Raw genomic sequence first — 16,381 nt, forward strand, 5'->3', positions numbered from 1 at the left:
AACATGTGTGAGTTGGTAGGGTAATTGGTCACTATAAATTACCCAGTGTAGGTGAATGCATAGAACCTGAAGTTTAAAAAATGGGATTAATGTACGACTAGTGCAGATGGGTTTAGGGTCAGTGTGGACTCTGTGGGCCAAAGGGGCCTGTTTCCTTACTGGATCTTTCTGTGACCACCACCACTATCACCAACTGCACCCTGTGAGATTCTTCACCAAAACAGAGGAAACAGGAGCAGGATTTGACTCCTCCGTCCTTTGTTTCTGCCTTGCCATTGCTCATGGCCAATCTTGCACCTCAGCGTTTTCCTGCATTATCTCCATATCATGCTTGTTTAAACCTTCCCAAGTAGGGCGGCACAGTGGCACCCTGTGAATTGAGAGTTGAGTTGCTGCCTTACAACGCCAGAGACCCGGGTTCGATCCTGACTATGGGTATTGTCTGGAAGGAGTATGCACATTCTCCCTGTGACCCCATGGGTTTTCTCTGGGTGCATTGGTTTCATAGAAACATAGAAAATAGGTGCAGGAGTAGGCCATTCGGCCCTTCGAGCCTGATCACCTTCGAGCCTGATCACATTCAATGTAATCATGGCTGATCATCCAATCAGTATCCTGTACCTGCCTTCTCTCCATACCCCATGATCTCTTTAGCCACAAGGGCCACATCTAACTCCCTCTTAAATATAGCCAATGAACTGGCCTCAACTACCTTCTGTGGCAGAGAATTCCAGAGATTCACCACTCTCTGTGTGAATTTTTTTTTTCTCATCTCGGTCCTAAAAGATTTCCCCCTTATCCTTAAACTGTGACCCCTTGTTCTGGACTTCCCCAACATAGGGAACAATCTTCCTGCATCTAGCCTGTCCAACCCCTTAAGAATTTTGTAAGTTTCTATAAGATCCCCCCTCAATCTTCTAAATTCTAGCGAGTACAAGCCGAGTCTATCCAGTCTTTCTTCATATGAAAGTCCTGACATCCCAGGAGTCAGTCTGGTGAACCTTCTCTGTACTCCCTCTATGGCAAGAATGTCTTTCCTCAGATTAGGAGACCAAAACTGTACGCAATACTCCAGGTGTGGTCTCACCAAGACCCTGTACAACTGCAGTAGAACCTCCCTGCTCCTATACCCAAATCCTTTTGCTATGAATGCTAACATACCATTCGCTTTCTTCACTGCCTGCTGCACCTGCATGCCTACTTTCAATGACTGGTGTACCATGACACCCAGGTCTCGTTGCATCTCCCCTTTTCCTAATCGGCCACCATTCAGATAATGATTTCCTCCCACATTCAAAGATGTGCAGGTTTGTAGGTTAATTGACTTCTGTAAATTACCCCTAAGGTGTAGGATAGAACTAGTGTTCTGGGTGATTGTTGGTTGGTTGACTCGATGGGCCGAAGGGCCTGTTTCTATGCTGTATCTCCAAACTCTGAAGTAGCACGACCAAATCTCACAGCAAGGATATTGGTGCCTCTCCAGTTCAGGTGCAACCCGTTCCTCTTGTGGTGGTCACTTCTGTCCCAGAAGAGATCCCAAAGTTCCAAAAATCAGAATCCCTGCCCCCTGCACCAACTCCCCAGCCACGCATTAATCTGTCCATTCCTTCTATTGCTACCCTCAGTAGTAAGTGGTGGCAGTTGTAATCCAGACATAACCACGTTCGAGGTCCTGCATTTTAATCTTTTGCTTAACCCGATATTCACCCCACTGGACCTCAAACCTTTTCCGACCTACTGTATGTAATTTGTGCCGACGTGCATAACAACCTCTGGCTACTCACCCACCCCCTTGAGAATATTCTGCAGCCACACGGAGGCATCCAGGGCCCTGGCACCAGGGAGGCAGCAGACCATCCTGAAGTCTCGTTTGTTGCCACAGAATCTCCTGTCTGTCCCCCTATCGAGTCTCCTACCTGTATCGCTCTGCCTGACCTCACCCTACCCCACTCAGCCTCAGTGCCAGGCCCGGTGTCACTATCCAGGCTGCTGCTGCTGCTGCTCACCCCTGAACACTCATCCCCCTCAAGATTATGCAAAGTGGTTTATCTGTTTTGCAGGGGAATGGCCACTGTGGATTCCAGAACTATTTTCCTACTCCCTTTCCTGCTGGTCACCCATCTATTCTCTATCTACACCTTTGGTTCTGACCACCTCTCAATAGCACCTAACTATGACTTCCTCTCTCGTCCGGATGAGCCTGAGGTCGTCCAGCTGCAGCTCCAGTTCCCTATCACGTTCTTTGAGGAACTGCACCTGGACGCACCTCCTGCAGATGTAGTCCTCAGGGACACTGCCCATCTTCTTGAGTTCTCACATCCCATAGGTCGAGCACTCCACTGCACTACTTTCCATTCCACCTTACCAGGGCCAAGTTGCACACTGAAACAAACAGAACGTGACAGACCAAACCTCACCCTGCCCTTGTAGAAGCCTCCTCACGCAGAAACCTCCTGAGCCACGGCCTCAATACCCACTCTTACTCTGCCCACTCTCACTATGGCCGCTTCACTTCCGCTTACTTTCCTTTTATTGACTAATTGGGCAACCTGTGAAACTTGACATTTCAGCTTGCTCCGCGCTCACAGGGAAATCCCGACAGCTGAGACCACCAACACTGAGACTTGATATTTTGCCTTGCTCCTGTTCTCCAGAGAAATCCTGACAGCTTCCCCACTGATTTCAATTCAGAGAAAGACTACCAAGGACTGAAGTAGCTATCTATTAATCAAGAATGTTTTAAGTGTTTATTTATATATTTTCTCTTGTATTGTGTAACATTTAAGACTCATAGACCTTTGCACAATATCTGTAGTTGTTGGAGATCAATCATTCCAAAACATTCCCTGCCCTCCTGCCCCACTTCTTCCATTCACTCCTCCCCACCCTGTCCATACCCTGGGCTCCCACATTTCTTTTCCCTCCCTGTTCACTTCTAAACACCATTTCTCCTTCAAGTTCCATATTTCACTCACCATCTCCATTCCTTAACAGGTTCCACCATTTTCACCCCTTTTGTCTTCTCCACGCAAAACCTCCAGCTTTAATTATTATCTCCGCCCTCCTCTCTCCTGGCAATCATCTGGCAATCAACCCTTCCTCAGCTGGATCCACCTATCACTAGCTCCTGTTTTACCCCTTCCCCTCTATTGGATAGTTATATGGACGGGAAAGGAATGGAGGGTTATGGTCTGAGTGCAGGTAGATGGGACTAGGGGAGAATAAGCGTTCGGCACGGACTAGAAGATCCTGTTTCCGTGCTGTAATTGTTATATGGTTATATGGTTATATGGTCTGAAGAAGAGTCCCTACCCAAAACTGTCTGTCCATTTACTCCCACAAACACTGCCTGACCGGCTGAGTTTATTCAGAGACAGAAGTAACTCAGCAGGCCAGGGAGCATCTCTGGAGAACATGGATAGATAATATCAGAGTTTCTCCAGCATTTTTGTGTACCTTCGATTTTCCAGCATCTGCAGTTCCTTCTTAAACACATGGATAGATAATATTTTGGGTTGAGAACCTTCTTCAGACTGATTTTGGTAGGTGGGAGAAACCACACCCTGACCAATCCTTCTGAAGAAAGGTAACGACGAAGGAAATGTCACCCGTCCATGCTGCCTGACCCGCTGAGTTACTAAAGTACTTTATGTCTTTTTTTTAGTGAACCAGCATCTGCAGTTCCTTGTACAGTTCATTTCTTGCTCAAGATTCCAAAATTTACAGTATCTTGCATCTCTATCCACCAACTACATTTGTTTTAATGATTTTTGAGTGTTTTTTTAACGTCGGAAACATTTATTGTCTTTGACAGCCAGATAGGCCAGGGACATTGCTTTATCAGCTAGCAATGGCTTTTACAGCTATTTTGAGGGTGAGGCTTACACACATGGTTCCAATACAAACAGATGGTTCAGTTAATTAGACAGGAGCTGGCTTCTACTTGCAAGTTCTCTGTTGTGGGGAGCTGATCCAAAACTTGTTGACGATAAATACTACACTGTCACTATCACACGTGGGAAGTCCAAAGCTGCTATAAATCTGATACATCTGGTTAGAAATTCAGGAAGAACTTATTTCCAAAGACTTGCCCTTTCTGATTCCTGGCAACGTTATCTGAAGTAAAGTTGCAGTGGTATTTTATGGCAGTATATCATTTTGCTTAAAGGCAGATCATCTGTTTTCATCACGTTCTGTCAGGAATAACTATGGGCCTGTGATTGTGGGACAGATCGGAGCCGTAGATGCCTTGTGTCCAATTGGGAGACAGGGGATGGGGGAAGGGGAACAAGACAGTGGCACAGCTAGTAGACCACTGCCTCACAACTACAGACACCCAAGTTCAATCCTGACTGTGTGCTGTCTGTGTGTGAAGTTTGGATATTCTCCTAAAGATTGCAATGGTTTCCTCCAGTTTCCCCCAACACCCAAACTCATGTGGGTCAGTAGGTTAACTGGCCGTGTGTGTGAGTCGTAGAATACGGGGGGCGTTGTTGAGACAGTGGGTGAATAAAATGGGATTAGTGTAGGATTGGTGCAAATGAGTGGGTGATGTTTGTCAGGGACTCGATAGACTGAAGGGGCTGTTTCCGTGCTGTATTTCTCTCCCTCACTGGCCATGCACTTCACCTGACGGATGCACCTTGGTGCTCTCTCAGTAGCTAGACTGGGGTTGTGGCTGAAAAAAACATTACTTGACTGACTGATGGAGTATAAAGCTGCACAGAACTAAGGAAAGCTGTGTTCTTGATGGAACTCACTTTAATGTGGGGAGGGGAGTAGTGGTGGGAGAGCAGACTGAGAAATGAACAGCGTAGAAAGAAGCTAAAAGGTTTACTTATCAGGTAAGTGAATGCAATTAGCCAGGTAGCTTATGTGGTGCAGAGTGACAGTGGGGTATTGCACGCAGGCCTGCTGCAGATGCTGATTAGCCCAGCAGCCTAATGATGTTCTGGACAGATTACAGACAGTGGGACTCCACGTGTTACCCTGCGATTGCAATTGTAGTGATACAGTTCCTTGTCAATGTTTTATCAGCTATTTTCTCAAACTTTTCGATAAAATGAATTTTACCACCACAGAAATGACATATTACTTCAACCCACCATGTCGACCGTCAGGTGGCCGACTCTACTAATCCCTTGGTCCATAACCTTCTCTACAGTGGCAGTTTAGGCCCTCATCCAGATACTTCCATAATGTTCTCAGCTTTCCCCACTCTATCAGGCATTCCCTCATGCCACACTCCTAAATACTGTCAAACTCACATGGCAACCTGAGATCTGAACTCAGCATGGGCTGAGGATCAAGCCATGAAGTCCTGAACTATCACCCAGGTTGTGTGCTTACCAGGAGTAGATCAGACAGAGTGAGGGTAGCCGGCTACAATCAACTTCATGGGCACGCATGATCTTGTCACCTCTCCTCTGCCACTGAGGGGAGAGCCTTCTGCAAGGTCGGGAGGTCTGCCCTCACCCAGCAGGGAGAGAGGATGGGGAAGGCATACCACAAGGTCCCTTGATGAGGAAGGGAGAGAAAGCCATAAAGCTATACTGCACGTAAACAGGCCCTTCGGTCCAACTCATCCATGCCTTCCAAGTTCCCTAACCGAGCTGGTATCACCTGTCTGTACCTGGCCCATATCCTTCCAAATCTTTGATATACATGTATCTGTCAAAGCAATTTTAAAATATTGTAATTGTACCTGCCTCCACTCCTTCCTCTGGCGGCACATTTTGGATCCACATCACCCTTTTTGTAGGGGAAAAATGTTGCTCTCAGGTTGCCTTTACATCTTACCCCCCTCATTTTAACCCTTTGACACTAATTTTAGACTCATCTACCCTGGGGGGGGGGAAACAAAACGGTGGCTATTTACAGTACCTATCTACGCCCCACGTTATTTTATAAAATGAGGGAGGAGGGACTCTTCAGCTGTTTACAGTGGTCATGGAAAAGGAAAGCCAGGTAAACTGTAGCCAAGGGCATTGGGCCCAAATTGCACCCCCCCCCCCCCCCCTCCTGCCCCTGACAACCAGACCTGAGCACCAGGCAGACAACTGCAAAGAGGCATCGGGGTTTCCTGACTTACCACAGAGCTCCTTTGTGTCCACGTGACTGTAGCATGCAGAGAGGAGAGAGAAGCACAGAGAGACTTGTTACTTCAAGGAATGTGCACATTCATAGGTCCCAGCTGAATGAGCAAAATGTCAAAACTCAATTGTAAGCTTGGACCAAAAACATTTGTGAAAGACTGTCGTTACTTCACAGAGCGGATGCTTTCCTCTCTAACACTGAGAACAGGGCAGTCTGGTGCCCCCACGAAAGCTAGCAGCTCCTGATGTAAATATGCATCATGTCCTTCACCTTGTTGCTATGACTACAGTGCTGCTTTCGGTCGGAAGTTGCTGCGCTGGAAGAAAAATTGATTTCCTCTGGGAAAATCATCCCCGGCTGAAAAAGAGAATATTCACAGGCCCTCAGTGCAGTAAGCTCTTTATTTTCTGTACGGCACCTGTAGCCTGAATGCTTAACTTTAGTTAAGTTTAGTTCAGAGTTACAGCACGGAAACAAGGCCCTTCGGCCCACTGAGTCCTTGCCAATCAGCGATCCCCACACACTAACACTATCCTTCCCACTAGGAACATTTTTCTGTATGTCTTTGGAGTTTTGAGAGGAAACCAGAGCAACCGGGGAAATCCCACGCGGTCATGGGAAGAACATACAACCTCCATACAGACAGCGCCCATAGTCAGGTTCGAACCTGGGTATGTGGCACTGTAAAGCAGCAACTCCACCGTTGCACCACCGTGCCGCCCGCTTCTGTAGGAAGCTGTGGGTTTATGACTCCTGTCAATGAAGTAAATGGAGTCACTTTAATATAACATGGTGCGAATCTCAGTAGAGAATCTCTGGATGAGACAGCGAAAATACTTTTGGGTACTCATCATCTGAGTCAAACCACAGGAAGTCAGACTTTGACCTACTATGAGCCACAGCATTTATGTGGTTTTAAGTCCCCCCATTATATTAATCCCCCCAATATATTAGTATTGGAATTAATGATATCATTAAACACCAAAGAGAAAGGGTTAAAATTTGTGTCCAATTTTCCCTCTGCATCTCTGTCTCATTCTATGTGTGTGTGTGTGTGTGTGTGTGTGTGTGTGTGTGTGTGTGTGTGTGTGTGTGTGTGTGTGTGTGTGTGTGTGTGTGTGTGTGTGTGTGTGTGTGTGTGTGTGTGTGTGTGTCTCTATCTGTCACTTGGTTACACTTACTTTAGAGATACAGCGCAGAAACAGGCCCTTCGGTCCACCTGCACCGACCAGCGATCCTCGCACATTCACACTATCCTACACCCACTCGGGACAATTTTTACATTTACCAAGCCAATTAACCTACAAACCTTGGAGTGTGGGAGGAAACCAGAGAACTCAGTGTAAAACCACACAGATCACTGGGAGAATTTACAAACTCCGTACAGACAGCACCCATAATCGGGATCGAACCCGGGTCTCGGGAGCCGCATTCGCTGTAAGGCAGCAACTCTACCGCTGCGCCACCGTGACCGCCCTGAACTGTTGGTACTTGGCTGGTGTGCAGGTTGATTGTCACCACCCAGTGATGAACTGTGCAACCATCAACCATGAACATCCCCATCTCCAGTCTTATGATGGAATTGAAGTCATCAATCAATGATGTTTGGGCTTGAAACACTGTCAATCACTGCTGCAGCAATATCCTGACGGTCACAATCATTTTCCTTTGTGTGAGGACAACAACAACATGTGCTGGACACGGTGAGGCAGCTGTATAGTTGCTGCCTTACAGCACCAGTGACCCGGGTTCGATCTGTATGGTGTTTGTACGTTCTCCCCATGACCACGTGGGTGCTCCGGTTTCATCCCACACTCCAAAGACGTACAGGTTGGTAGGTTATATTTGGCTTTGTTAATAATTGTAAATTGACCCTAGTGTGTAGGATAGTATTAGTGTACAGGACGATTGCTGGTTGGTGTGGACTCGGTTGGCCGAAGGGCCTGTTTCCATGCTGTATTTCTAAACTAAACTAAACAAAAGTGACCAGTGGAATGAAAGTGCAAGTTACCACAGTAGGTGGGCCAGCAGCCAATGAGCAACGTTCCCCCCTGATTATAACATTACAAACAATGCTCAACAACCTGATGACAAAGGTAGTTCCGCTCTTTAGCCCATGTTTGAACCAATGCCAAGGTCTTGAGCCAATAACTGAAACTGGGAATTCTTAAGGATGCCTTTTGAGACACTTTCTACCACTCTGCTGATGTTTCATAGGTTGATAATGAACAGGATTGGATTTGTCTTGCTTTCTGTGAACAGCATACCTGGACAGTCTTCATCGCTGTTGGGTAGATGCCAGTGCACAGGAACAGCTTGTGTGGAGATGCAGCTAGTTCTGCAACACAGGTCTTCAGTACCAAGGTAGGAAGACTCCCATTCCCCATAGCGTTTGCTACATTCAGAACTCTCAACCATTTCTTGATAACCCATGAGTGCACTGATTTGATGAGGAGTTGCTTCTCTGAGGGTGGGGATCTCTGAGGTGCTAGATGACTGTAGGGTGGCTAATGTTATGCCTTTATTTAAGAAGGGCTACAAGAAAAAGCTTCGGCACTAAAGACCAGTGAGTCTAACATATGTGGGAGGTAGGTTACTGGTGAGAATTCTGAGGAATAAGGTATTTATATATTTGGATAGACAGGGGCTGATTAGGTATAGTCAGTATAATTTTGCAATGTGAGATCGTGTCTTATGAATTTATAGTCATGGAGTCATACAGCATGGAAACAGGCCCTTCGGACCAACATGTCCCATCTACACTAGCCCCACCTGGCTACGTTTGGCCCATATCCCTCAAAGCCTATCCTATCCATGTACCTACCTAAATGTTTCTAAACCTTGCGTTAGTATCTGCCTCAACTACCTCCTCTGGCAGCTCATTCCATACTATTAAATCTTTCCACCCTCACCTTAAATCTATGTCCTCAGGTTCTTGATTCTCCTACTCAGAGCAAGAGACTCTGTTTGTTTACCCGATCTATTCATGATTTTGTACACTATAAGATCAGCCATTATCCTCTTTCGCTCCAGGTCTGACGCAATACCCTGACTGATGAAGGCCAATATGCCATAACCCTATCTACCTGTGACCCCACTTTCACTTTTATGCACTCCTAGATCTCCTTCCTCTACAAAACTCCACAGAGCCCTGCTATTCACTGTGTAGGTTCTGCCCATGTTTGACTTCCCAAAATGCAACATCTCACTCTGTATTAAATTCCATCAATCATTCTCCAGTCCACCTGCCCAACCGATCAAGATCCTGCTGCAATCTTTTACCATAATCCTCACTATCGACAAACTCACTTTTGTGTAATCCGTTACGTTCTCATCCAAATCATTGATATAGATGAAAAAACAGCAATAGGCCCAGCATCGAACCCTGAGGCACACCACTAGTCATAGGCCTTCAGTCTGAAAAACAGCCTTCCTCCATCACCCTATGTTTCCTTGCATGAATCCAATTTGCTATCCATTCAGCTAGCTCTCCTTGAATCCCATGTGATTTAACCTTCCATTGCAGCCTACCATGCAGACCCTTATTCAATGCCTTGCTGTAATCCATATACTGTATACAATATCTGCAGCTCTCCCCTCATCAAACCTTTTGGTCACATCTTCAAAAATTCTCAATGAGATTTGTGAGACATGACCTCCCACATTAAAGTACATGTATAGTACATCTTATCCCTCAGAATACTCTCCAGTAACTTTCCAACCACAGATGTTAGGTTTTCTGACCTGTAGTTCCCAGGCTTTTCCCTCCAGACCTTCTCGAATAGAGGCTCAATATTTACCACCTCCAGTCATCCAGAACCTCATCTGTATTTAATGACGACTTGTAAATCTCAGCCAGCACACCTGCGATTTACTCTTCTGCTTCCCATAGTGCCCCTGGATATATCTGATCAGGATCGCGTTGCCTTTCTCCTTTGCTCCATAGATACTGTTGCACCCGCTGAGTTTCTCCAGCATTTTTGTGTACCTTCGATTTTCCAGCATCCGCAGTTCCTTCTTAAATATCTGATCAGGATATTTGATTGAGTTTTTTGACGTAGTAAACCATGAAGATTGATGAGAGCAAGGCCAAAGATGTTGTCTACATGGACTACAGAAAGACCTTTGATAAAGTTCTGCATTGTAGGTTGCTCTGAAGGTTAGATTGGATGGGATCTAGGGAAAGCTAGCTATCAGGATACAGAATTGGCTTCATGGAAGGAAGCAGAAAATGCTGGTGGAAGGTTTTTTTATGATCTGGAGGTCTTTGACTAGTGCTGTGCCTCAGAGATCGGTGCTGGGCTCTTCGCTATTTGTGATTTATATCACCGATTTGGAGGAGAATGTACAAGACATGATTAGTAAGTTGAAGATTACACTAAAGTAGATGGTATCATAGACAGTGAAAATGGTCTTAAAAAAATACACTAGGATCTTGATCAGTTGGGAAGTGGGCTGAGGAATGCAGTTTAATGCAGGTAAATTTACATTTTGGGAAGTCAAACCAGGGTGGGACCTTCACTGTAAATGGTAGGTCCCTGGGAGTGTTGTAGAGGAGAGTGATCTAGGAGTAAAGGTTCATAGTTCCCTGATAGTGGTGTCACAGGTAGATCGGGTGATAAGAAAGTTTTCGATACATTAGCGTTTTCAGTTAAGGTATTGAGTATCGAAATTGGGATATTATGTTACAGTTGCACAAGACATTTATGAGGCCACATTTAGTTTAGTTTATTATTGCCATGTATACCGAGGTGCAGTGAAAAAGCTTTTGTTTGCATGCTATCCAACGAAAGGGTACAACATTTAGTGCAAGATAAAGTCTGATAAGGTTTGATTAAAGATAGTTTAAATGACTCTAATGAGGTAGATGGGAGGTCATGACCATACTCTAGCTGATGAGAGGATTTCTGTACCTCTTGCCCGATGGGAGAGGGGAGAAGAGGGAGTGACCAGGGTGAGAGCGGTCCTTGATTATGCTTGTGGAGTTGCAGGGGTAATGTGGTGTAGATGGAGTCAACTGAAGGGAGGTTGGTTTGCCTGATGGTCTGGGCTATGACTACAATTCTAAGCAATTTATTGCGGTCTTGGATGAAGCTGTTCCCAAGCCATGCTGTGATGCATCGCAATCAAATGCTTTCTGGGGTGCATCTGTAGAGTTGGTAAGGGTTGTTCAGAACATGCCGAACTTCCAAAGCCTTCTAAGGAAGTAAAGGCATTGGTGTACTTTCCTGGCCATAGTTTGATGTGGCTGGTCCAGGACTTATGACCATCTCTACTTCAGCGCTATCAGTGTGTGTGTGTTCTGCTTTGTGGGAGCACTGCTCCACATTTTGACCATTGTGTTCAGGTTTGATCACACTACCATAGGAAGATGTCATTAAGATGGAAAGAATGCGGAGATTTACAAGGATGTGGGTAGGACTCGAGAGCCTGGGCTATAGGGAAAGATTGTGCAGGATAGGACTTTATAACACTATGACTATGAGAGAGTGATGGAGCAGGAGAGAAGGGGGAGAAAAAGCAACAAAGGAAGTGGAGAGGGAGAAACAAATGGAGATGGAGAAAGAATGGGGAGAGAGAGAAAGAGAGTGAGAGAGAAGGATCACAAGATCGATGGAGCATAAGCTCCTTTGGAATTAGTCTTCTCTGTTGCTTCCTGTCCCATGCTGTCAGTGAAGTGATCCGGGAGCTTCAGTGCATCTCCATCTGTGTGACAGAGCAGAATACTTTGAAGGTCTGATTCCAAGTTCCAGTGATGGAATGCGCTGTTTCTGCGCATTTGCTGGTAGCAGCTGTACTGGTGGCCGAGCCCAGCACTGATTTCCTCGTGTGGTACAAGTACACTCCCCTCTCAATCAGTGCCAGTGTAAAGGTGTACTGGCACAGGAGCTGACCAGGGTACAGAGCCACACCTCTAGTGGTTGGTCAAGGGATTTTTCAGTACAGCAGGGTTCTTCCCCCACCCTGAAAGCCCCCCACAGTTCCCAGCCAGGGATGCCAAGAGCCTGAAATCAGGCACGGTGACTTGGACTGCAGGAGGCCTTGATCTCATTATTGAGATAAGGCTCACTAAAACCTTCTGCCTTGAACAACAATACCCTCCCCAAATCACAGTGAGAACCTAGACTCTAACCAAGCTAGTTGGAAGCAGGTCAGAATCCCAAGCGGTTCTACACGTTTCTACAATGTTGATTGAGCAAGAGAGGAGCGGGTAGGAGGAGTGGTGATCTTACTTGGTGTTGTCCAAATCGATTGTATGGAAGAGATTTTCCAGTTCTTCTTCGTTGAGGGTCCCATCAGAGAAGAATGTCCGGAATTCATCCAGGGACAACTTGCCGTCATCTAGAAGACAAGACATAAGTGTTTTTCGTCTGACTCAGCAGAGACCACGACTAATGGTAAAAGACCACAGTCCCAGATCTTGTCCTTTATGCAACACAGCCACAAGAACAAGTAACTTCACAATTACTGATTACAGTTCAGCAAATAACACAGTAAACACAAATAACTGTGGATCCCATGCATCTTAATCTGGGTCAGTCTATCGAGAAAGATTTTATCAAATGCCTTACTAAAATCCATGCAGACAATATACACTGCCTTAATCTTATTGATCACCTTGTCACCTCTAAAAAAAAGTGACATTCGTAAGATGTGACTTGCCATGCATCCTTCCCCTCCCCAGTCCTGTCACTAGTCCCATTGTCTTCGCCCACTTACTTTCTTTGTCCTACCACATCCCCTGACATCAGTCTGAAGAAAGGTCTCGACCTGAAACGTTGCCAATTCCTTCTCTCCATAGATGCTGCCTCACCCGCTGAGTTTCTCCAGCATTTTATGTCTACCATGTATAAATCCATATTGACTATCCCTATTTAGCCAATTACCGATCAATCAACCTTTATTGTCATCTTGCAAAGCAACAGTTGTACAGTGCAAAATGAGAAGACGTTTCCCAGGGAATACCGGAGCATCGCACATGAAACTTAAAACATTTCACACATAATAACAATAAAAATAACAATGAATAAGTAAATAAGTAAATAAGTAAACCCCATCCCAAAGAATCCTCTACACAGCTTCTTTTCCACTGACATGAGGCTCGCCAGCCTATAATTTCCTGAATTATCTCCTTCCCTTCTTAAATGAAGGAACAATATTGGCTACAGTACTTTCCAGTTATCTGAGATATTGAGAATTGCTTGAGAAAATATAAGGATCTTTACCAAGGCCCCTGCAATCTGTGTGCAATCCCTGCAAACACTTTCTATTTTCAGACTTCCAGCATGTGCAGAGATGTGCTTCTCAGTTACCATACTGATTTGGTCACTGGAGAGAATGCAGAACAGATTCACCATTTCACCAGTCAGCATTTCTGGATGTAGAATCGCTGACTCAGCTATATGAGCCATCTTCTCGAGCTTCTGTACTTATCCTGCTCCCCGGACTGTAATTCCTCCCCTTACTTCGGAACAAACGAGAAACCATTCTCCAACTGATATCACCACCTGACATAGAGGTTTGCAGTGCAGAGCTGCTTGTCAGCTTCCTAGTGGCCACAGGGACTCTCCCTAGGGATTAGGGTTGAGGACAAGTCAGCTTGACATCCTTTCCACCTGCTCGGCTGCCCACAGGGAAAAGATCACAGTTCACCATAACTAGCAGCCAATTCTCCCCAGTAACCCCAGGGACAGCTTTCAGACGGAACCATTGCAAACAAGGCCAGTGTTTCTCAGATGGTCACTAAGGCAGAACTAATATTGATCACTCAGGACAAAGCCCACACTGGGAGGGGAAGGGTGTGGGATGAGAGAGGAACACCCATTCTTTTCTACTGTTTCTTGGGTATGCATCTACCACAGCAGTCATTCCATTTAACACCCAAGGTAGGTGTTGGTCAACTGAGCAGTTGCGAGAGACCTTTCCAGGTCAGCTGCAGAGGAATGAAGGTTGAAGGGCAAGGGGTGTGGACAGAAAGCCTTAAGCTGTGGGGAGTCAATCTGGTCAGAGATTCAGTCAGGGAGAGGATGGAAGCTTGGAAGCAAGAAATATGTAGCAGAATTAGATAGAATGTATCTGGATGGAGGTGGTGGTTTAGGTAACAGTGCTAATGTGCGGTTAAAAAAGGGAAAAACATTATTCAGATTACACGGGGAGAATTGTATGCATCTCTGGTCTACACACTAGAGGAAAGATATGGTTGTGCTGGAGAGAGTACAGTGTAGCTTTGCCAGGATGTTACCTGGGCAGGAAAACTTTAGTTTTCGGGAAAGAGTGGGTTGGCTGAGACTGCTTAACCTGGAATGAAAGAGGTGGAGGTGTGACCTGTCACGGAATCTAAAATCACTTGTTCCCAGCTGCCAATACCTGACCCATAACTTCTCATTTTCCACGACCAGCCTCAATTTCTCTCATCATCCAGGATCCCTTACTCCCACTTGCCTTGCCCTTCACACTAACAACAATATACATACCTTGAACTCTAACAATAACATTTTCAAAGAATCCCTTTGCCCACAACCAATCTACTCCAATAAACCTTTGCACGTTCCTGTCTAATACCATCAAGATTGGTGTTACCCTAATTTAGAACTTTTACTTGTGGACCAGCTATGTAGTAGATACCCATAACCATTTAAAATCTAATAGAATTATGATCGCTGGTCCCAAAAATGCTCACCCACTGACACTTCAGTCTCTTGTCCTTGCAAATTTCCTCAGAGTAGATCAAACTTGCCTCTCCCTTGTAAGGCCTTCTACAGTACATCTTGTCTGTGGCAACAGACTGCAGAAATTCCACACTGAATAAATATACTGAATAAATTGAACAAACTGAATAAATTCCATCCCATCTAAGCTTTGGTACTATGGCAGTCCCAGTCTACACTGGGAACGTTAATCCCCGACTGTGACAATCCAATTAGTCTTGCAGTTGGCTGCATTCTCCCGGCATATTTGTTCCTCTTATTCCCATTGACTATTTGAGAGCCTCTAGTACAATCCCAACAGTGATTATCCCCTTTTTATTGGTGAGCTCCATCCACAGTGCCTCACTGGATGATTCTTCAGTTATGTCATCTCGGACTACTGCCATGATGTTCTCCGTAATCAATAAAGCAACTCCCCTCCTCTCATTTGTATCACTTTGTTTCTCACCTGTAGTACATGTACCTGGAATATTAAGCTGCTAGTCCTGTCTTTCCCTTAGCCGGGTTTCTGCAATAGATGTAACATCCCAATTGCACGTGCTCACACACTGAGTCCGTTTGTCTTACCTGTCAGGCTTTTATCATTGAAATAAACACAATTTGATACAACTGGTTTTCCCTCGCTCCATGCCACGCTCCTGCCTATCCTGTCTACTTAACTTGCTGTCATTAACTTCTGTATTGACTACCAGCTTTCCATCTGCCTCACTACAGAATGGGATGCCATCCTCCTGCCAATCTGGTTTAAACCCTTCCAGGTAGCACCAACGAACCCACCCGCCAGAACTTTCGATACATTCCATTTCAGGCAACCGCCTGTCCTTCTTGTGCAAGGCACTGCTGCCGCAGAAGAGGTCCCATCGAGGTCCCATCGAGGGGGCGACACACCATTCTGCAGTCCCGTTTGCCAGCACAGTATCTCGTTCCTCGAACTAATGAGTCTCTCATCACAATAGGTCTGTCTGATTTCACCCTAGCCCACCGTGCCTCAGAGCCAGGCCTGACATCACAGAGCTGAGTGCTGTTGCTGCTCTCAGAAAGTGTTCCTTTCACCCAATAGTATCCAAACGGGTATACTTGTTTTCCAACATGGAATGGTCACAGGGAATTCCTATGCTCTCCATTGATTCCCTTTCTTAAAAGTCCAGAAGTCATCCAGCTGCAGCTCCATCTCCCTCACGCAGACTGACAGCAACCGCAGTTGGACACACTTCCTACAGGTGCAGTCCTCGGGGACACTGACTTGCCAAATCCTGCAGGAGAAGCCTACCCATGTCCTAACTGCAAAACCTAATTGAACTAAGACCAAGGAAGAGATACAAAAGAAAACAGACTTTACCTTATCTTGCCATTGTCTTCTGCTCAGCCTCTTTGTCAAAGCCTCAACACTTACCCTCAAATGCAGCACTTGAGCCTCAGCATAGCTTTTACCAAAATGGCCACTCAGCTAGTGCCTCCCTTCCAGTTTTATACCTTCAGGAGCAGTCACAGCCAGATACAGCTGCTTTTTATAAAGTGTAACACTGGGGCACAGAACTGGTGGAAGTGCATCTTTCATAGTACAACACTGGAGTATT

General features: G+C 45.7%; 1 protein-coding gene across 2 annotated transcripts in view; it reads right to left on the minus strand.

Moving 5' to 3' along the window:
* necab2 (N-terminal EF-hand calcium binding protein 2) overlaps positions 1-16,381 on the minus strand; it is a 68,384-nt gene that overhangs the window by 37,485 nt on the left and 14,518 nt on the right. For both annotated transcript variants that reach the window (XM_033035968.1, XM_033035967.1), the window contains exons 3-4: positions 12,330-12,438; positions 6,092-6,117 (exon numbers count right to left, since the gene is read on the minus strand). In XM_033035968.1, coding sequence (XP_032891859.1) covers positions 6,092-6,117; positions 12,330-12,438 — 135 coding nt within the window. The remainder of the gene's footprint in view (positions 1-6,091; positions 6,118-12,329; positions 12,439-16,381) is intronic.

The sequence above is a fragment of the Amblyraja radiata genome, chromosome 17, assembly GCF_010909765.2.
Source record: "Amblyraja radiata isolate CabotCenter1 chromosome 17, sAmbRad1.1.pri, whole genome shotgun sequence".
NCBI classification, from domain to species: Eukaryota; Metazoa; Chordata; class Chondrichthyes; order Rajiformes; family Rajidae; genus Amblyraja; species Amblyraja radiata.